The 22,174-nt window shown below is 41.1% G+C and overlaps 2 protein-coding genes across 9 annotated transcripts in view; one reads left to right on the plus strand and one right to left on the minus strand.

Annotated features, from left to right (window-relative positions):
* LOC125764201 (uncharacterized) overlaps positions 1-22,174 on the minus strand; it is a 45,341-nt gene that overhangs the window by 18,732 nt on the left and 4,435 nt on the right. Inside the window, exons 3-4 of one of the 2 annotated variants that reach the window (XM_049428164.1) lie at positions 21,471-22,011; positions 7,575-7,662 (exon numbers count right to left, since the gene is read on the minus strand). In XM_049428164.1, coding sequence (XP_049284121.1) covers positions 7,575-7,662; positions 21,471-22,011 — 629 coding nt within the window. Of the gene's footprint in view, positions 1-7,574; positions 7,663-19,645; positions 20,569-21,470; positions 22,012-22,174 lie in introns of those variants that run through there. The other variant, XM_049428165.1, reaches the window with a different exon arrangement.
* On the plus strand, positions 1,886-4,502 carry LOC125764204 (protein krueppel-like). 7 transcript variants are annotated; one of them, XM_049428176.1, is made up of 4 exons: positions 1,886-2,109; positions 2,215-2,296; positions 2,361-2,462; positions 2,534-4,502. In XM_049428176.1, exon 4 carries the CDS (start codon positions 2,714-2,716, stop codon positions 4,238-4,240), a length of 1,527 nt encoding a protein of 508 aa, XP_049284133.1. In that variant the 5' UTR covers positions 1,886-2,109; positions 2,215-2,296; positions 2,361-2,462; positions 2,534-2,713; the 3' UTR covers positions 4,241-4,502. The 7 variants fall into 7 exon arrangements, with proteins under 7 accessions (XP_049284133.1, XP_049284130.1, XP_049284128.1 ...); XM_049428173.1 differs by having other exon boundaries at positions 2,193-2,462; XM_049428171.1 differs by having other exon boundaries at positions 2,215-2,462.

Here is a 22,174-nt window from a genome sequence, read left to right on the forward strand (position 1 = left end):
AATGAGGACTTCCAAACAGTATTGTTGTAGGAGTTTGTTTTTTATCCTGTAATTGCTATGTCAACTCCTGGGGCCATGCTTGCACACAATGGCAAAGAAATTTGTGTTCTCTACCAAGATACTAATTGTGTTCTTCAGTATACTTAGTGCCTACTTAGATTAGGCTACTCCCATTTCGCGATCGTAGAAGTTTGCAATATCCGTGATATGAATGACTCCCACGGCATGTTGAGGCTCCTGATTTTAGCTATTTAATTTGTTGTCTAAACATGCGATCATACAGAGGTAGTGGAATTCTTCACTACCTTGCTATCTATACTGTCGATGTAAATTATAATTATTGTGGACTTGTGTTTTAGTCAAGTGTACACCTTGCTACAGGTACAGGTCTGGTGGATTGGATTATTAGCAGGTGAACCTCTTGCCATCGGTATCGGACGCCTCCGTTTCCCACGCTACCTTTCACTATAGTTAAGGCAGGTAAGTTTGGTCTATCTATTTTTAGTCACTTTCTAACATTTTAAACTTTTTTTTTTACCTTACAGCCGTCACGATGAAATTTGTGTACAAAGAAAGGAAAACTCATTTTCGCATAAGAAATTAATTTTGCACTGATCCGAATGCTGAGCGATCCAGAAACGTTGAAGCGCAACAAATTGCCGACCACTGAATTTTATTGTATTACGTTTAGTCGGTTTCGACGAACGATACTAACAAAACTGGCAGCACTGTAAATAATAATCGCTGTCACTGATTTACTGATCGCTGTCATTTCACAACTTCTGATTAGTGCCAGGAGGAAGGAATTTGTTACAAAATTAGAAGTCGATGGAAAGCTACGGAAATGATCATCACTGGTCGCAGGCCATACCGAACGATCAGACGACGATTAGATCGGGTGAAGGGTTTCATTTTACACCAGGTCACAAATTAGACGGATCGTGTTCTTATCTCTTCGGTGGGCAAAATTTTAACTGGAGCGACACCCTGCCATACCCGCATCTATACGGTGGGCATGTTACCTATGGCAATACCCAGCTTGGCGATGCCGTCCCGACGAACTATCAACCAATACAGCCTGAGTTTGGATTTTATTGGTCGTTGCCATCGCCAGCACTATCAACTACGCTTTCTCCAACGAAGGTATTGTTGAGCATGAAAGCATGCAATGGAACATTATTAAGATCGTTTTGCATTACAGCAGCGTGATAAATATTACATGGGTGCTGAACCCGCGGTGTCAACTCCCTTCTGTTCTCCACCGCCCGAACACGTGATAGAGCAAATAGGACCACATCCCCGATCGATGGTATCGTTGGAATATCCGCACACCAAGATACTGTATCACAGTCTACCAAATCCTTACCGATCGACGGCCGACGGCATGCTGCTGCAGCCTGTGTCGAATAATTTCGCTACCGTTCCAAATCTGCCTGAGCCGGCAGAACAATCCAATTCTCTTAGCCAGGGCATTTCCGAATGGTGCTGTGAACAGTGTAATAGATACTTTGTTAGCCATACCGGTCTAAAGCATCATAACCTGGCAAGACATACCGGTGTGCGACCGCACCGTTGCGTAACATGCGGCAAACGATTCTCGGAACAGGTGCAGCTTCAGCGGCATATCTTGCGGCACGATACGCAGGCCAAACCGCACAAGTGTGATCATTGTCCGAAGAGTTTTTGCTACCGCACAGATCTGCGCCGCCATGAATACCGTCACACCGCTAATAAACCGTATAATTGTTCTATCTGTGCGAAAGGATTCGCCCGGCAGGATCATATGCGGAAGCACGAATTAACACATCAAAAGGAGAAAAAACGGAAAAAAGTGCGCAAGACGGAGGACTGTACACCGATACAAGACTGAGACGATTGCTGATCTCCATAAGAGAGAGAGAGCAATCATTTTCTTAACGAATGGCTAAGCCGCATTGATAACAAACAGAACAAAACAAATGCATGAATGTATTGGTGTACTTTTATGATGCATTTAGAAATTTTGACGTATCGTCACCGGTTGACAAGATAAGGTAATAATCGGTAGAAGGATATGATAATAAATTTAATGTGTGATCGAATACAACCCAACTTTACGCTTCCTTGTAGGTAAATTGACATAAAACAAAGCTTCTTCAATGTTATATAGCATGAGTTTAAAACGTTTATCGTTTAAATTAAGTTTTATTAAGTTGCATCTTTTCGTACATTTAGAACATGGATTGAACATTGTGCGAGGTTAGGTTTGTCGCCTATTTCTGATCACCCCTCGCCATCGTTTTTTTTTACTCGTAAGGTAAGTGAAAAAAATAATTAGGTAAGAGTGCGCCTCTTAACGCGTCCTGCTAAAACGCGTCCAGGTACATCTTGGTTATGTGTGGTAAAACGCCCGGAGAAGGAGGAATGTCGCAGGTAGCATGATCATACTCCGTAACTAGGTATGCCAGGATAAAGTGTCACAGGTATTACGCCCCCAAAAAAAGGATACGCTGCTTGACCGGCTGCTAAAGGCATGCATTTTCTCTCTTTCCAGGATCGGTTCTTGCGGATTACAGTATAAAAGCTGCAGACGTAGACAAATCACGTAACAGTCGAAAATTTTCCGTTCAACAGAGTGGAAGGATAATTCAGCGGACGAGCAAAATAAAAGATCCTAGTTCGAGTAAATCGAGTGATCGTGACTGAAAAAACGCGTGCAGTTTCTGTGTACAAAATGCAAGCCAATACGATCGATATAATGACAAACGAACAGTTGAGTGGTTCGTGGAGTGCGATTCCGTACAGTTACAGTGACTACAGTGTACCGGGTGCGGAATGGTTAATATCGCCTTCAACGAGCCTGGAAAGTGCACGGCAGACCTGTGAATCTATGGCACAGCAAAACAATTTCTTCCAACCGGCGAACGCAAGAGGAATTAATCGAATCACATCCCAGGCGTCACCGATCGAAGCGGCGGAGGCCGATTCTACACAGAACACTTATCCTTACGCGGTACCATACCATCATCATCAACATCAGACAGTGAACTATGGAGCGAATCAGCATTTGCAACAAAATCATCCGCAAAAACAGTCCCAACCGATCCGGAAGATTTCTCCAAACAGTGCCCGATATGTTCCTCACGGTTACTACACCCAACCTGGACGTACATTGGCAACCACCGCTACTGGATCACCGGTGCCGCAACCAAGCTTGTATCCTTCCCCACCGGTACAGGGATTAACTACGGAAGAAGCGAGCTACAATAGTAAACCGTTCGGTGTGGTTTACATGAATGGTAACCATGCACCGGCACAAATCGGCTACACCGGTTACGCGGAATCTGCGATGTCCAGCTTATGTAATGGTCCAGTTAGCAACGAACTTTACCAACCGTACAATGTGTCCCCTATGGGATATGGGGAGAGTTCACCAGCGTTTCCTGGCATTGGCTTATCGCCGCTAGAATCCCCGTTCGCACCACTAAAGTACGATGCGTGGAATACGGAATCGCCCATAATCCAACCGTTGATGTCACCGATGGAACACGCGATAGCGATCAAGCAGGAATATATTTCGTCAGCCTACAACAGTCCTTCGCCCTCTACCATCACCGGTGGTAGCTGCGTTAAGTTGGAGCTTGTGTCCAACTCATCCCTATCGCCTCCACCCGGTGGCAATAGCAGTGTTGTGGATTTACACGGACCAAGTGGCATTTGTAAATCACCGTCTGCGTCTCATCTGCTGTCTCAACCGAAGGATAATAGGGCAGACAGCAATCCCGACACCGTACCAGTGAAGAAACCGACGCGCAAAACTAACAACTACGGTGACCAGTACGCGTGTCCCGAGTGTAGACGTACCTTTGCGCGGCAGTGCGGTCTTACGCAGCACACAAAGTGGCATCATTCGGGTGAGAAGCCATTCCGCTGCATAACGTGTGGGAAATGTTTTAGTGAACAGATCGCCCTGGACGATCATCTCGAGCGGCACACGAGTATCGACAAGCCGTACCAATGCCAGCTGTGCCCGAAAGCTTTCTTTCACAAGAACGATCTGCGTCGCCATGGGTTCCAGCATACCGGAAAGGCACCGCATGCCTGCCGATACTGTGCGAAAACGTTTGCCCGGAAAGATCACTGCCACAGCCATGAGGGATCACATGAGCGGAAAATGCAGCGCAAGCAGCGAAAGACAAAGGACACGACGCGGATATCTGCTACTAACGATGCTTTGCAACTGCAAAGCCAACAGAATTAAGGAAGTGTAAAGCCAACGCGACCAGATCGCCCAGAACTGGACGACATCTAGAGCATAGCGATAATTGTTAATTTATTGTATATTTGTAAATCAAGATGTATTTGTAGCTGTGTGTGTGTATGACTGGGGGGCCAACAGTCCGCGACCAAATATGTGATTTTTATTGTACAAAATGCAGGGATGTACAAGAAGTAGTTTTAATCATAGGAAGAACGGACAATCATGTGCAATGATCGTATAAATAAACCACTTTGAAGACTAATACCTGACTTGCTTATTATGAATCATTTTTTTGTATTTAGTTTTCCACTATTTGCTCCATAAAACAGGTTAAAAAATTTAGTTTTATTTTGGACTTTGCCTGTAGATTGACAACCCAACAGGAAAGGCAGTGTTGCGTATCTATTTATCTATGAAAAACATAGCCAATGTTTCTTCCATACTCCACAAACTGGGAGCGGTTTGAAATGAGTCCCAAATCAACAAAAGTTTTGTAACAATGTTTGACAACAATGTAACCTACGGCTTGCATTCTACTAGAGCATGCTTTACATTATTTATTTAACATACTTTTGCAGTTGCGAACGTTTTCCTTTTTTTGTGGATTTTTTTATGTACTCTACTTTCTCAATTGATGTGAAGTAATGGAAGATGAAGTTACAAAACCTTGTCCCCAGAGAGTGCCACACCATGAGGAAGGCTCCAGGACTCTTCTCCTGTCAGAAGTCGTTACATCGATCAACTAACCGTAATTCAATTGTACTTTTTTTTGCTAGTACGAATGTTAGACACACGTGTACACGGTTGTTGCATTTGTCAGATCGAATACATTTCGAGTTGCGAAAACTGATAATACGCAACCGCATTACATTAATCCAAACGGAATTCTAGGTGGTTAGAAAATCTAGCGCACACCGAACAGATGCACGAACTGTAGAGAGAAAAAAAACTTCATTTTAATAATTAAAAGTAACTTTCGCTCAAGGAATCAGTTAATCGATGAACGTACGAATCCGCACCAGCGTACCTCATTCAAACACGCAAAGGGCCCACAATTTTGGTCCTCACGCAATGTACGGATAGAGGGTACCTACACTGACCAAGTGGTCTGGCCGGGCAAAACAGATGGGGAGCAAATAATATATAAATTATTCATGTACATAACGAAGTTCATGAACTTTTTAGGTGTCACTTTCCCTTTTTGGCTTTTAAAAAATGCTACCCCTGTTAGGGTCCGTTAGTTTTCGCTATCGGCTAATAGATGGCGCTCAACGAACAAGAGAGCTGGTGAGGCAAAACGAAAAGTTACTTAAGAATTGGTAAATAAGAAATATATTTTTCGTTAATTTTTTTTCCTTATATAACTACGTTTATCATTTGTTTATATAATTTATTTATATAATATAAATATATATATATATATAATTTGTTTAGAATATATTAAATTTCACTCATATTAAAACTGTATGGCATATTCTATTACACGCGTGCGATATTTTAGCCTCATCATTTATCATCATTACCTTACACGAAATGTTTCTCTCTTTTGCACGAAAACCGTGACAAATCATATTATTGCCCCCAAAAAAAACGGATAAGACAATTCAATAAAAAGAATGGTTCCTTGCTACGTTCAGCATCATTAGCAACTAATCGCTCTGGGACGACCACGTACGCCGGGTGATTTTTAAGTGATCGCGCCTAGAAAGCTTTGCCCGTGGAAATCTAAATCATAATTTTCACTCAACCACCCAGCCCACACTCAGTCTGATTACCCAGGAGAGGAAAAGTTTGTTGTGCGAATCGAAACGGCAGCAAATAATCACGAACGTCTCCAGATGAAGTCTCCAGGTGTTGGAAGCGATACAACATCGAAACGATGATCTCGCAACACGTGCCGCCGTGTGTGGACTAGAACTAGCATTCAACATTTGCATTATTAATGGGATCAGCTAAAGGAAGTCACGAAAAGGAATGGTTGAGAACCGGTGGCGTTGTGATTTCGGGTGCTTCGTTGATATATTGTTGTGTTTGTGCTGTTGGTCTAACTGTGGTCTAATAGATGCTTTTAATGTGAACCGGTGGAAGAATTGGATGTACCAATCCAATACTACCCTTAAGGGTGTCGTAAACAGTTAACCCAAAACTCCAATCAGGGGACCAATCGAGCACAAAAGCAAGCGGATACCGAAGTAATCAGTAAATGGTCCTGCCGGGAACTCCAAATGGTTGTTATAAGTGAGATGACTGTTAACGTGGAATTGAGTAGTAATCAGCATGTGTTGAAGATGCAACTTGTTGAAGGTGTCCATGGACAAAGGTTGGAAAAATTAAAGGCAATATTAAATGTGTATTTAATTAATTTAAACTATCGCCAGGAACCATAAACGGGCTTGAACCCCCAAAAGTCCCAGGGATATGTTTTAAATAAAACTAAACAAATGTGGACCTTTATTTTTTCCAACTCACCAACCCCGTGTACTAACTAGCTTTTCATTCAATCGACCGTTAAAGGGTGAAAAACGTTACGTCCCCCCAAAGAGCTCACAAAAAACCGGATCTCTGCCAGCGGAAGTTTGAGCTCATTTTCTCGTGAATAATTATGTGCCTGTTCATATTTTCTACCCTCTACCCTCCAATGCCACTTTGGGTGCTAACTTCCGCTGTGCGTTCTTATTTCGGTTCTATTGGTTTAGTCGTTCATTTCTTTCGCGCACTCGAGGGTTTTAACCTCCGGAATTGCGTCAAGAGGGAGCGTGTGTATTTAATTATTCACGCGTCTTAACCTAACCTACCCCCAAAACCCGGGGAGGATGTGGTGTTTTCGAAGGCGTTTTTTGAAGTTTTGTGGTAAACCGGCGGTACACCGGAATATCCGAATCGTAGCTACATACTTCCTGCAGTGGGTCAAAAACCGTCGTAAAAAATGGGCATCATAAAAGGATACAAAAAAAACCCACCGACTCTCAAAAGGGTCTCGTTTCTGTGAAGTTGGTATTATTTCATTCCACAGCGTGGAATGGAAAAAATGGTTGTCCCAGGTGCGTGGATTATAATTTAATTAGTACCATTTAGAAGCGGGACCAGGAAGCAAGTGAGTGAAAGAAGAGCACAAAAAACCACACCAAAAATCTGATGGAATCTGGTGGAATAGGTCGGGTTGGAATTCAGCCGAGAACGGAATTCATCGTTTTTTGTAAAGCCGCAAAAATCGGTTTAGGCTGTTGTTATCGTGGTTGTTTCATGTAGGTCAGTTCCGGAACAATTTTTTCGGTTGAACCAACATCGAAATCTTTCATTCTCCCTTTTGCTCACACATGAGAAATGTCGTTACCTTTGCAAATGTGATCGTTGCGATTTCGGTGTATTCCAGGCGGATCGAACCGTACGCAGGATCTGCTCGATGTCGGGTATTTTTCGGCCTAGGGAATGAAGAAAGAAAAAAAAACACATAAACAATTAATGCACTGTGTGAAATTGGTTTGTGGTATGTTTGTATTTAAAAAAAGGGATTTAATGTGCGTGTTGCTTTTGACCACGATTATTCCCGCGGGTGTACGTGCGTACGTGCCTGATTGATGTGACACTGGTATCATCCGCTCATTGCTGCAAACTATTCCCCCCCGGGGGGATTTAAGTGCTCCAAAATCAGTAACCCGGTCGTTTCATTTGATGTTATATTATTTCTTAATGTGGTATTGATATGGTTAGTGCGTAATTAATTGAATTCAGTTCAGTTCGAGAGATTTAAACTAAATAAATTACAATTCAATATGCTTATTAATATACTAAATGTATGTTTTTTAATTTAATTTTACTTTCAGATGCTGTAAAGTGCATAAAATGAGAAAAATAATCGCATCAACATAATAACAGGTAAGTGAGAATTTATGTGCTTTAATGACTCGATACAAATATATTTCAGTGATTATTTTTTAAATTACAACCAAATGATTTTTTAAGTTACACATGTGAGAAAGACATTTTTGTGATTAAAATGTGTCCTTTTCCACAAATAACGTCACTCAACATTACAACATATTGCGCCTCATTTAATCTATCCTTAATTAAATTGAAACAGGCCGATGCACGCTTCAAAAACAAAAGTGAAAACGTGTGTGAAATAAATGTTTTAAAACGATTTAAGCCATGTTTCATCACCCCAGCGTCTCCATCAAGTTCGGCCACGGTGTGGACTTGGTGAAGGAAATAAATAATGCATTTTTTGGGTACCCTTCCTTAGCAGAGATTGTGTCCAACTTTTTGCTTGTTTTTTTTCCTCTTGCCTTCGTGAATGGTCAATGTGACGCACAAGGTATGCCACGATCGAAGTGTGTCAGTTCTTAGTGTTCGCTGCCTTTCTAATCGTTGACATAGAACATCAGTTTCCACGTGCGAGGTGAGACGAAACAGCAGCACAATTTTTTGATGATCAGAACGGCGTGACGATGGTTCCGATGACCTTGAGTAATGGTGGCCGATTACCGGTCGATAAAATGCTGAATCTTACCGGTTGAAGAAGACACTCAGTGAGACTTCACATAGACAAAATCTGAAGTGTTTGACCGAGCAGCTGATAAGTGTTGGGTAGATCAGAAAGCATTTAATAGTATAAACCATTATAGGGAATTTTTATTTTTTAAATAAATTTTTCTTTACCCTTTTTTTGTTCAGAATAATTGGAAGTACTCGTTGATGCTGTTTCCTATTGTTCTGTTTCCTATTTGTACTAAGACTAGAACCGATACAGCCTAACAAATAAAAATGTTCAATCATTGTATTTTATTATAATTAACACAAGAGCTGTTAATCATCAATGAAAAAACTGATTTCTTTAAGCATTTACTTTTCTTTTAAAGCATTTCTTTAATGAAGACTGCATTTTGTATCATTACGGGCAGGCCGCTCTACCTGAATAAAAAAATACGGCATGTTGTGTGCTTCTTATCGTTAATTTAATGGTTAATAACCGGGATGAGCTTTTGTAACCTATCGCAAAGATTTTTTGTAGTGGATGAATAAAGTCCAACGAAAGCTTTTTTTGCTTCTTAAGGACGGTCAGGCTGTATTAAGACTGATTTTATCAAGTAGCAAGATAGTCAGTCCTTGCTACGGCGAGACATTCCGGGGTAGGATTTGATTCCCGATCCTGTCTTGTAGAGAACTGCGCCGTTATCGGCCCGCCCCCAACGAAAATTTATTCATTCGCACAAAATACTAAATTTATTTCTAAACTAGTAAACTTAGAGCCATATTTACAATCCTTACTACATTAGATTTAATGTACTTTTGCACAATTAACCTTATAAAATGAGCAACGGCAAACAATTGTAACAATAAAACTACAGCATACTCGGAAGGTCATTCTTGGTCCACAGCAACAAGAGAGGATTCATGGATTGTTAAATATATTAAGAAAAGTCCTTTAACACCTGTTTACCGAAAAGCTTGCAATTTAATATTCATAATAGAACAACCAGATTATGGGTCACTAAAAAAAAGAACAGGCTCCCGGCAGCATAAATATCCACTAATAAAATGTTTTAATTTTGAATGAGAACAGACGTATGGAAATACAAAAAAAAACAATGAGTACAGTAATACAATTCATATATTAACGGGAGGGAATAATGGAATACAAAAAAGTTAGCATTAATCAGAAATAATATTAAACTATTGTTTTTAACAATTTTTTGACGATACCAGAACAAAACTATTGGCAAGTCACGAGCTCCCCTGATGTCAATTTCCCTTTTCTAAAAACTAATTGAATGAAAGTACATTTGTATCTCCCAGTATGCGATACTATATCCATAATATCGCCATTCCAATCTAATGACAATGTGTTCCCTTCGCTTTCGCCCTTCGCACTTGCACCAGTCTCAACGGTCTCATTTTATGTTTATTTGTTCAACATACCTATTGCAATAACACAGGCCCCAAGTCAAGCGTGATCGGCATCGATGCAATTACTCAACTTGCAACCCGCAGCTCACTAAATGCGAGAGTTAAAGCCTTGTGACATTCAGCGCTAATTTCATATGCCTTCAAAGAAATATTGACGACGTGTAGGGACCGTTAGATAGCCTGTCTGATGGTGGTGGTGATGATATTTATATTGAAAATGCATACAATATGCTTATTTATGTGCGTTATTATCTTACGCTTCAATCATCCATCCGCATGCTAACCTTTAATTCACTTATTCCCACGGCTGTGAATTGCAAAATAACGAAACGTTTTGCAAGGTTTAAGCAAGATTTATAGAAGATAAAAATGATGTTCTATTAAATCCAAACAAAACGTGACGCCAACGCGTGTGCCTGCGAATATCCAATACGATGTGATTGGTGTCGGTAAATTCCCGTAAATTGACAAACACAATGGGACGAGTGGGTGACATGATAAAGGACACCCCATTTGTAAACATCCTTTCGATGGGGCTATTTTATGTAGGTTTGAAAATAATTCCCATTTTTAGACGGTAGAAAAACCTTTTTTTGTGATGTCCCAAATGGATAGACATATTTCAGGTAAAACTGATAAGGTGACCGTGTACAGCATCTTTTGATAATACTTAACTAACACAAGAAGCGGAAGAAGGATAGTTTGCGGAAGTAGGATAGTTGATAGATATTGAAATTTCAAACTCAAGCACCAGAAACTGTGCTCATGCAATGGTTCCTCTGAGATACCAGGAAAATCAATAACAAATTCTCGAACGATAGATCACAAAGTAAATATGATTTTCAAGTGTCTACATGGTAAAACGCGTAAGAAAGTTAGTATCAGTATTATTACTTTTCGCACAGTAATAGTAAACACAAAACATTTGCAAACACTTTCAAAATGAACTTGAGCAACAACTAACATAACATTGGGATAGATCGTGTTTCCACGGCAATGTTGATCTCTTCTTCTGTTTTGTTCTGAATTTAGTCTTGATACTTTTGCAAGTGAAACTTCTATCACCAGCAACGAAGCTGTTATTCGTAGCACATTCTTAACAAGCTGGCACAACTCTCTCCTACTGCCAAAACTGAAAGGTCATTGCAAAAGGTTAGCAAAGGTTGGGACTGGCTTCCTGTTCGATGGAGACGCCTCCGGTACTCAAGTTGTATGGTTTATTGGTTTTTGTGGTTGTTTTTATTGTAGCACGCATAAGGATGCTTTAGTTTTTCTTTCCAAAATTCAATATTTGCCTACTCTCGAGAGTATTGCACCCAAAAACAATAAACATTGTTTGAGTTGTAACGCTTCGGCGAGGTGGTTGGATCACCTGTACAAGTAGACACCATTTTGGACATCAAGAACAGTAGCACAATACTGTCGGAAGGATATCTGGTTGGAAAATTTTCTTCTCTTTGTATATTGTGTGTCCTCTGGGGTGGCGTTGAACAAAGTTGGGCTCTAAAGTTAGATACAGGATGGACCAAATTTACATCATTAGCGATCACCTAAAAAGCTCACAACGAATGTCGCACCCTAATTGGAGAGATTCACCAAAGTTCAGCGGGAGGGAAAAGTTTGTGAAACTTGTGTGCACATAAACTTCACCATTGGACGAGCACGCGAATTATCTATCTCCTCGTCAGATTAGAGTTTCGTGTAACTACCCCTAGATGCTTGTTGTTTTTTTCTGTTCGAGGATGTCCATCCTGAACTATCTATTCGCCCCCAAAACGGCTTGCGACGTGCAAAGTGCTACCCATTTGCTCAATTTCCCTTATTTTGTTTGGACTGGCTGGAAATGTCTAACCAGCATTACTTACGGACTTAAATTAAGGGTCCTTTACCAGCGCAGACCACCGGTCGGTCATTGCACAAGCATGAAAGAGGTTAACGAAAGTGAATGAGGTTAGGTTTCGGGCCGGCGGCCAGTTAAGGGGCAATTAAACTCGCGTTTGCACTAGATCCTTACCGTCCGATAGTAACCGAAAGGTGAAGAACATTCCGAAATACTCCAAAAAAACAAAACGAAACGAAACAGTGGTAATGTGTTGTTGTGATTCGTTGTTTCCGACTTACGAGTTTAGGTCGCTGCCGGTTTCGGTAGTCAATCTCTTTCTTACTACCAAACCCAATGTGTAGTAGCTTGATTGACCCATACAGGCTATTGACCCAAATTATACACACACAGCAAAACAAAAAAATGTTGTGAAACAAAACTTGCCACAGAAGTCGCGTAAAGTCTACGCGAGTTACTTGGAGCAGGTCAGCTGTCACACTTTTCGATAAGCAAAAGGTAGAACAAAACAAAATATATATATCCATACAATTTATTCTATTTGGGGCTGTTGGGTTTTGTTAGCGGGGGGAAAGAAAGCACGAAACGCAATCGCATTCGTAAGTCGTACAGTGGGCCTCTCTGCAATAGCCTCATTTCTCGAGTCGGGCTCCAACCTGACCGATTATCATTTGGCCATAGCTGAGTGGTTTCCTGTTTGTTGTCGGGTGTAGTGGCTCCGTCCCTTTTGCTCCGAGTGTCCGGAATTAATTGATCCATTCTGTCGGTGTTGTCCTAATGGCCAGTAGAACTGTTTCAACATTACCTGGTAGTCGGTTAGCAGTCTTAACCTCCTTTTTGACTAGCAGCATTTATGGTGACACGTGTTTTGGGACATAACTATAATTGTTAAATTTTAAAAGCTAAAGCAACTAACAGCTTATTTGCATCATTTGCGGTAGAACATGGTATGGGGGTGCAATTTTGAATTAATTGTGGAGTTATGGAGGTGTTAAAAATAATCAAAGACAAAATATATTCCAGTTTTGTCGTAGAGGTCGTTTAGCCAAATAGAGAGAGAACTGGACTCGGGATTTCCCGATCTGTTTGTTTTCTTGGCTAATGTCAAGTGATAGTGGACAGCAAATTTACAAGTTCCGACCAAAGTCTCTTTGCTGAAGATGGAAAAGCCTATGTCCTTTTATCTTCACGCTAGAGAGGATCATCCAAGATTCATCGGATATGATTTTATTTTAATTTATCCGGACCCGGATTTTGCCGATCTGTTTATTTTCTTGGATAATGTCTAGTGCTAGTGGATACTCCTTGGTGAAGAAGGAAAAGCCTATGCCCCTTTGACTTCACGCTAGAGTGGATCATCAGAGATTCGGAGACACAAAATTAGAAAGCCATCGTTTATAAGTTTATGGAAATTTTTGCATTAGCATGATCACATAGATAACATTGTTTCCTTATGCTGGTGATGCATAACATAGGTGTACAACTTGTCCGACATCCTGAAGATGCATCAAAGTACAAAAGGCTGGTCATGTACTCAGAATGACACCGGACGACCCAATTCGTAAAACTGGTTTAATCTTCTACATGGACAGAGAGGGTGTGATTGGTGCAAATTGAGAAGAATTGAAGGTGTTGATGTCCATCCAGCACGAAAAGACTGTTAAAGAACACGACAAGGAATGAATTTCTTAAATGGCAAAAGAAAGATTAAATAATACGTTTGGACAGATCATTAGCAAATTTAAATTTGTTTTTTTGGCATCCTACGGGACTTTAAACAGCTAGAATGCGTAGGCCCTCCGACAAGACAGGGCGTTGAGGGAGAGGTCTTGCAAGCCACCCCCAATACAAACGCAACGAAAAGTCCAAAGGAAACTTCAAGCTAGCTGAGCTGTTTGGCGGTGCAGATATCCTGACGGTTGTCAAAGCTGGAAGAATACGATTGCTGGGGTACATGATGACGTCGGGCACGAGACGTAGAGGAGGACAGCGAGCTCTGGCTGAATCAGTGGTGGAGTCGAACCTGTCGGAGATCGGATGCAGTCGTGGATGGAGAACTGCAGCCTTAGACCAAGTTTCGTGGAAACCGATTGGCGACCTGGCCATGTCTTCGCGACGTGCTCGACCATGAGCAGGCCAAAAGATAAGAAGAAGATATTTGTTTTCACCCAACTCTTATTGAATTATTTAATATTTAATTATCTTTCTCGTTCGAATTATTAATTAAACTCTTCCTATCTGGACCTACAATAAATGATCTCATGCAACCGTATCGTATTTTCGTATTACAAACAATATAACTCAGATCAGTGCACAAGGATAATTTACACTGTAAAAACATGTAGCCATCCGTATCTGCTTGTACGTGTCTTAAATATAGCAATACGATTTAAATAATGCAAACACCATTCAACATTAGCAACAACCACATGTCTCTAACAAGCCAGGTCCAGGTTTCACCGCAAAACTACTTAGGCTGTCAACCGTCTTAAAAGCTTCTACCATTTTGCTTCGTCAACCGCGCACGCATCAATTTCCTGCTGCTTCAAGTCCTTCCGATGGAGATTAATTTGGTTTTGTCGACAAAAGGAAACACAAAAAAAAACATACGAAAGCAAATGAAACACTTTCCCATCAATAAGTGAGCGGTAAAATGAAGCCAAAAAAAACCGCTCCGCGTAAAAAGCTTAACAAACAACGTCACAAACAAAATTCTTCTGACTTTCACGACCGAGATCACGTCTCGTCAATAAATGTCCTGTGACCGGCCGTGACGGGTCGGCCCTAACACCTCCAGACGTGGTCGGCTATCGCCCGCGAACGGTTCTGCGGTAAGGTAGCATATTTTTACGGTCCACTTTATATCCACTTCCCATTTTGTGCCGTGCCAATCCTGTCGGACAAACCAAGACACATCAGAAACGATGTGATGGATTGCGATCGGCTTTTTTGTCGAGTGATTTATCTTATCACTTTGTCTGTTCGTCACAGTTTTTTTATTGCTTTCGTTGACATAATTAAGCGTTGAAGCGGTTTTGTGGTGAGGATCGATGATTATCGGACGAAGAAGTGAAGCGTATCGTAACCAAGTACAAGCCAAAAATTAATAAACAAACATAAATTGCCACACTTGCTGTATGGTCGCGTACTGACAACGTGCACGAGCTTATTGTCGACGGTTATAACAAAAAACAAACCTCCCTCTTGAAAAAGACTATCAAATAAAGGCAATTATTCTATTTAAACCATGGCTTGATTGATATGAAGACACACAAGACGCTAGAAGGGAATCTAATTTTACAATCTGCTGCAATTTAAATTGTAAATTACACTGCTTACAATCAGCAGGAATGCATCGTCTGGGTGGTGCAGCTATTTAAAGCTTATAAGTATGTGAGTGAACAAGTGTGTTAGTAATGTATGTGGAAACGGGTTAGATTTTGTGTCCCAAGTGACTTACTTCAATAATAAAGAAGAAAAAAAAGGACTAATTGTTTTTACTTTCCAGTGTTCAATTGTTCTTGAGGAAGAAGAAACATCGTAACTCAATTCCGTAAGCCTTGATGAATCAATTAAGCTCAGTCATTAGGCTACCGGTTAGTAATTTTCTCCCTTATTGCAACTATTCCAGTGCATCATACAATCCATCAGCAGCTATCCAGCTTGTGTCGTATAGACTCCCTTAACACCATAGCTTTAGCTTTATTCCTGGGGGATCCTATCCATCCAAGGATGACCATGACCTTTCACAACCGTTTGTCGTTCCAATCGATCGAAGCAATTGCTGCAAGCTAACCACAAAATGGGGGTGTGGGGGGTGAAAAAAGGGGAGGGAATCTGTTCAAAAAATAGCTCCCCCGTAGGCAAACCGTAACCAACCGTCGCACTGAGGAGGGTTGGTTCTTCTACAGAAACGTTCACACTCCTGTGTGCATCGAATGGATATAATCTACCAGGACATGAAGCATTGCACCGACGTCGGATTGGTCGGAGCTCGACCAAGCGACTACATTATAACGCTCCTGTCAAGGCAAATGTACTCACTCAACGTACGGTTATATGGCAATAACAAAAAAAAGGAAGATTATCTTCCCGGTCTGTATCGTAACGCAGCTACAGCGTGTGTGTGGGTGGGATGGTGAAAAAAAAGGTGTCCACGGTGGAAGAGATTTATTGAAGCAAATATTAAGAACGAAGTACCGATAAAAAAAGAACATCCGGCACACTTTATTCTCCCACGTCGCACACAGGACTGCGGATGTACGGAAAACGCGCTAAACGGGCTACGTGACGTTATTCACACGTGGTAGATAAGCAACACGTTGTCAACTTAATCCAATGGTGCTAAAGTGTCAGCAAATAGCTTTAATAAAATGTGAAAGCTTAAGAACTTCCATATAACATGAAACAAGCGCTTAAACTTGAAATATCACAGGATGGTTATTTAATTTAATTTAATTTATTTAGTATGTCAAGTACTAGTGAAGTCAAGTGAAAGTCCTTTTTTTTATTTATTTATATTTCACACAGTGGTTATTGCAATTGGCAGCTTCTGAGGAGGTGTTAATCCATTGGGATATTATCATAAAAATTGCTCATAATTTCATTTCACAATTTTACTTTAATCATAATGGCTACAAGGGGCGGCCCGGCGGTGCATGTGGCGTCCGTCTACACGGCAGGACCGGGTTCAAATCCCATCCGGATTGTCCCCCCGTAGCATGGACTGACTATCCTGCTACGTGGTCAAATAAGTCTTAATACGGCCAGGCCGTTCTAACCGAGCAAAAACAAAACATAATGACTACAAATCCTTTCTTCCTTGGGATCGTACAGTTTTAAATTAGAGAACAGAACACATTCCTACATGGGCGGCTCGATAGTGTATGTGATAAACGGAGCCAGTTCTACACGACAGGACCGAGTATCAAATCCCATCCGTATCGTCTCGCCGTAGCAAGAACTGACTATCCGGCTACGTGGTAAAAATAAGTCTAGTAAGCCAGAAATGGCCGGTAATAAGTCTAGTAAGCCAGTTAAGCCGCGAAGAAAAAGAATACATTCCTCTTTTAGCAGATTGTGTTAGAGCCAAATGTCATTTTTTGAATATTTGAACATTAATAACACGAGTGGAGCTATTCCATGTGTTTGGTGTTGAGCAACATTTGGTTCATTGGAGGACACGTATATTCAGACTAGATCACGCACTACGACGCTGAAGCATATGGTTTTATTTTGCTGTCAAATATTTACATCTTGTAGTGCTATAAAACGCACAAATAGTCTGTTATTGAATTTCAAAATGTAGTTGAGAACACAATACATAGACCTTTCAATTCTTGATGAAGAATAAAATAGTTAGCCAACCATTTACCCAAGGTTTTGTCCGTCCCCGTGGCGTTCTTCAGTTAATGCATAAATTCTTCCCCCTGAGGTTTCGCTCTGAGGTTAAAATTGGCCCCACTAATGAGCGATGTGGCATTCGATCCGGATCTCTCGGGTGATTCTGGTGAACAAATTTCCCGCGAACCATTATGATGTAACATGGGACTATTTTGAAACGATGGAAACCATACGATATGGCAGTCGGGCAGACTAAGACGACAATTCTTCCTTCACCCTTGAGTTTGGTCATGCTCGGTGACTCATCCTTTTAGCATCGGTATACCACGATGTTTGGCGTGCGAAAACGGAAAGGGCGAATGTCATAAATGTATGATTACTGGCACGCTGACAGTTTTTACTTTTGTTTTGTCTCACATGTCGGTTTTGTGGTGGTGGTTCGTGCTGGAACAATTTCTCCGAATATTTTAATGAGTTCTAGAGTGTCTGGATGGATGAAATGGTACCCAATGGCAGCTACTGGCTATCAAACGAAGTCTCTTGCTTCATTAGCCTTTATAAGAAATTCTGAATACAGTAATGATATACCGTACAATATTGTTTTCTTGTAGTTCTTGTGTAGTCTAATCACTTACTGATGTCGATCATCAAAGGATCAAAGTGTCTGGTAACTCTGTATACTCCCATAAGCGCTATGAATTTCAAATATAACAAAGACAGAAACAAACTTCCCCTATTCATATCGACACCTCAGGCCACAAAATGTTTTACACAATCAATCTATTTACACTCGAAGCCAATCCAGAACAAGAGGAAACTTCTTGAGTGCTCCTTTTTCATTCTCCCGAAGACACTTGTTGGTGCTGACTAGTAGCTATTAAGCTGCGAATGCGAATGTTCCCACACCCCTTGGCAAATTGAAATAAACAACTAAATAAAATACATAAGCTCTCTTTTTGAAGATCATCAACTATTGAGAGGTCCTTCTTTAGCAGCCAGCACTGGCTTCCAAGGCCTCCAAATAGCATTTGCAGGCTTCCGTACGTGCAAGTCCTGTTCATTTCGTTATTGTGCAGGACACAAACACACGCATATGCACAAGCAGACAAGGACGTGAAGACAATAGAACCATTTCAGGTTGAAAAGTTTTGTCCCTCTGGTTTGAAAGTTTTATGCGAACACGCGAAGGAAAGACACGTTCTGTATCTTCGCTTCCTCGACCAACTCGTGCTTGCTGAAGTCTCGAATTGAATTCAACGAACTTTGAGACGATAAATTATGAACTAAAGCGAAGGGAACTGATCCAGCTGTTAGTTTCTTCCCTAGGTTCTCTTGCCCGTGCAGACACAGGACTAACCCTGTGTATATGTCGATGTTGCGCCACTGAAGCGCCACTTCTACAAGAGTCCGTTCAGGCCTGTATGGTTCAATTACAGGCAAGAAAAGAAACACGTTCTACGTCATGAAGTGGTTTCATTTTTTATGACGTCTTTTTTTTTGTGTCTATTCTACCTATTCAAACATTCACAAGTCTTGTAATCGATAATCGAGCGAACAACATTGATCAACAATAGTGTTGGCGTTCATGATGAGTCGAAACTGGATGTTTGCACGAATAGTGTGGGTACCAATTTAGTGGGAGTTTAGCCCATTTCATTGATGATATGAGGTAAAAGTTGTGATCGATCGTAACAAACGAACGGAAACTAATTTACGCGTGCATATAATGATGATGGAAATTGATTCGTGCTTTCGTGCATTAAATGGTAGAAGTTGTTTAATGTGTTTAAAATATTGTGTAAGCAAGTGATGCTTAATTCTGAAATAGAATCAAAATAGCTTCAATTTACACGAATTATTTAAGTAAGTTAGCCTAAAAGTATGCAATCAGCACAACATAAAGTACCTTAATAAGCCATCTTCCAGTTGTTGCAAAAGAACAACGCAACAAGTAGAAAATGGCTGTTTCTCAGAAATTATAATGCCTGAGGAAATTTCTGTCTGTGGAAAATGTCCTCCTTTATCAACGGTGTACCAGATACCAATATAAAAACAGCGTTGCCAACTTATGCTTCACGATGGTTCTCTGGTTCGTAATCAGCAAGATAAAGACCCAGGTTTTGGATTTGTTTGCGTGTAATTTCTTGGAAAAACCATTCCATCCGTTTTCTTTTGTGAGTTGAGAGCGGTTGAGAGCGGAAATGTTAGCAAAATATGGGGTTAGTTTATCCGGAAGAAGGGATGGTACCTAGTCCATCCTGTGGCTCTACTATTGGGGTTCTTTTTAAATGCTTTCGAATGGACAGCAAACCTACCTTAACGTATGCACTGGTGCGGAGACTTGGGCCAAGGAAAACAATACCCCTCTATTGTCGGCTACCTATGTCGTCTATGGTTCCGTGGACATAGTTACCCCGTGGGCTAGTGTTCCCATTTTTTCAGGTTAGGTTCCGAGTGTTACGTGTTTTGCATTGGAAGGAAAATTATGCCTGTTGCATGAAAATATGCGCGTGATAAGCATCAGAAGTGGAGCCACAGGTTTTTAAATAATTGAACCGATTTATTTTTTTCCCAAACAACAACTTTGCGATAATATTACACGGCACCAATCAAACTACGCTTTAATAGCCCACGGCAAAACACATTCGATAATTGCACGGCTTGTAAAATCTTGCTTCACTGTTCAAATCTCGAAACATCTTCCAAAACGCTCGGCTGCAATTGATGAACCAAAAATACAGAAAAACAACACCATTGCACGCATCTCACTTTCACCTCCACGGTTCACAACATACACGGTTTGGGGGCCCGTTATGACATCGCGAGGTTACCGTCACTGACCAAAGGCCTGCGAGGGTGTTTAACGACACTGACTAACGTTGCACTTAACGGTGACCGATGCGTTTCACAAAGAAATAGGAACCGTCAACGCGACACGATCTACGGCTCGTACCGATTTGTCGTTTAACTCGACGACACAACACGGCGTCGTCTGCTACTAACAAAGCGAAACCTTCGGATGGCGTCTTGATTGCTCGCGAAGAGCGTCTATGAATTGAACCGGTCGTTTTCGATATCGCGGCTAGATGTGGTCGGTTGGTCGATCACTACCAAATCCGGATTGCTAAACGACGTACCCGGTCGGCGGCCGTCAACAGACTCGAAGTCGTTTGGTTTAGCTGCCGATAGGGAAGAGCCCCAGCCAGCTGAGAGCGTACTCGAGCAGGTACTCACAGATGAGTTTGGTGGAGCGATCGAGTTACTAGGATGGCGCTCATGGACGCGTAACGCACTTGTAAAAAAAGTATTTGTATTTAATGTTGCTTGACGTAGAAAAATAACTAAACGATAGTAAGAGTAAAAAAAATCGTATTTAAAATTTTATGTACTTTTACTTTAATTCTACTTCGTTTTAGTAGAAAATATTAGCAACAGCAACAACAGGTTTCTTTTGAATGATAAGCAAAGCATTGATTAAAGATATATAAATTTGATAGCAAAATATCTTCCCAAATATTTTTTTTTCTTAACAAAAAATCAATCTAAATCAATGTAAACCTTCAATGTAAACAAAAAAAACAATCAAACATTCACCATATTAGATCACCTTTAAAAATATGTTACTAATTGACTAACAGTAGAAGCATTCCTTGTACTCCGCTCATCGTAACTCATCTTACTAAGCTTCGCCACACACTGAGAGAGTGAGTGACCGCACGAATATGCCCGAACGGGAAAACCCATCCGAGGAAAGGTGCCAAACACTTCGGGGAGAGGAAAATCTAGCAACACGTTTTCCATCAGCTGTTTTGTTTACATTTTTTCACACATGCCGCACACAGTAGGATATGGATTTTCCCGACCGGCGTGTATATTTTCCCTCGTTGGTGTCTCTCTCACCCCAGTCTAGCCGAAATGAGTGCCTTTGGAGCCGAACAGATTCACCACTTTTTGGCCAAAACTGAAGTCAAACAAATGGCACAAATGGAACATTGGAAGAAGATAAAATCCCATTTTCCATTTTCTGCCTCAAGTATGAGGGATTTTTGTTTTGTTTGGAACTCATGGACTAAATCTTAATTATAGAGACCTAGAGAAAAAAAAACATTCGATTCAAAACAAACGGTAGCATTTACTTACCATGCTGCTGTGCCAATGCTTGCAGCAACGTAGGAATGAGAAAATCTCGATTCCAGATGATGCTTGGCCACGGTACGAGCGGTGTTAGACGATCTTCACGATCGATGTGCCGCACCTTCGGCGAACCTCGTCCACACGTGTGCGAATGTTGAATTTCGAGCAGAAACTTTTCAAAGTTGCTAATTCTACGATGTGTTCGATGCTTTTTATGCTTCTTCGCCGGATCCCGGTGCGACTGGTGCGATTGATGTTTCGAGTCAACCACACCACTGCATATGCCATTAATTTTCCGATGTGATTTGGAAGGATTCCGTACACCGTCAGCTAACTTTCCGTTCGATTTTCGTAACCTTTGGTCACTATTCACCGTACCATTGGCGGCGGTGGTGGTACATTTTGCACTGATAGCTTCTTCCGTGGGTGCATTTTTGGAGCATCCTTTCGTGGCATCATCGCGAACTTGGGCCAGTTTCGCTCCACTGGCCGGTGAAGCGATGCCAAAAGGATGTGCAAAATAAAACATACATATCGGTGCCGGATTCTGGAAAACAAATGGAGCAGAAAAGGGAAAGGAAGGCAATTAAAGTATGGCAATCACTCCTGGAAGTATGCAAACCACTAAACAATTTAGCTTCTTACGCAAACCATTGAGTTACTTGTCAATGTTTAAGCTCAATTAATAAAAATGTATGAAATATACCCAC

This window comes from Anopheles funestus, chromosome 2RL, assembly GCF_943734845.2.
Source record: "Anopheles funestus chromosome 2RL, idAnoFuneDA-416_04, whole genome shotgun sequence".
In the NCBI taxonomy this organism is placed as follows: domain Eukaryota; kingdom Metazoa; phylum Arthropoda; class Insecta; order Diptera; family Culicidae; genus Anopheles; species Anopheles funestus.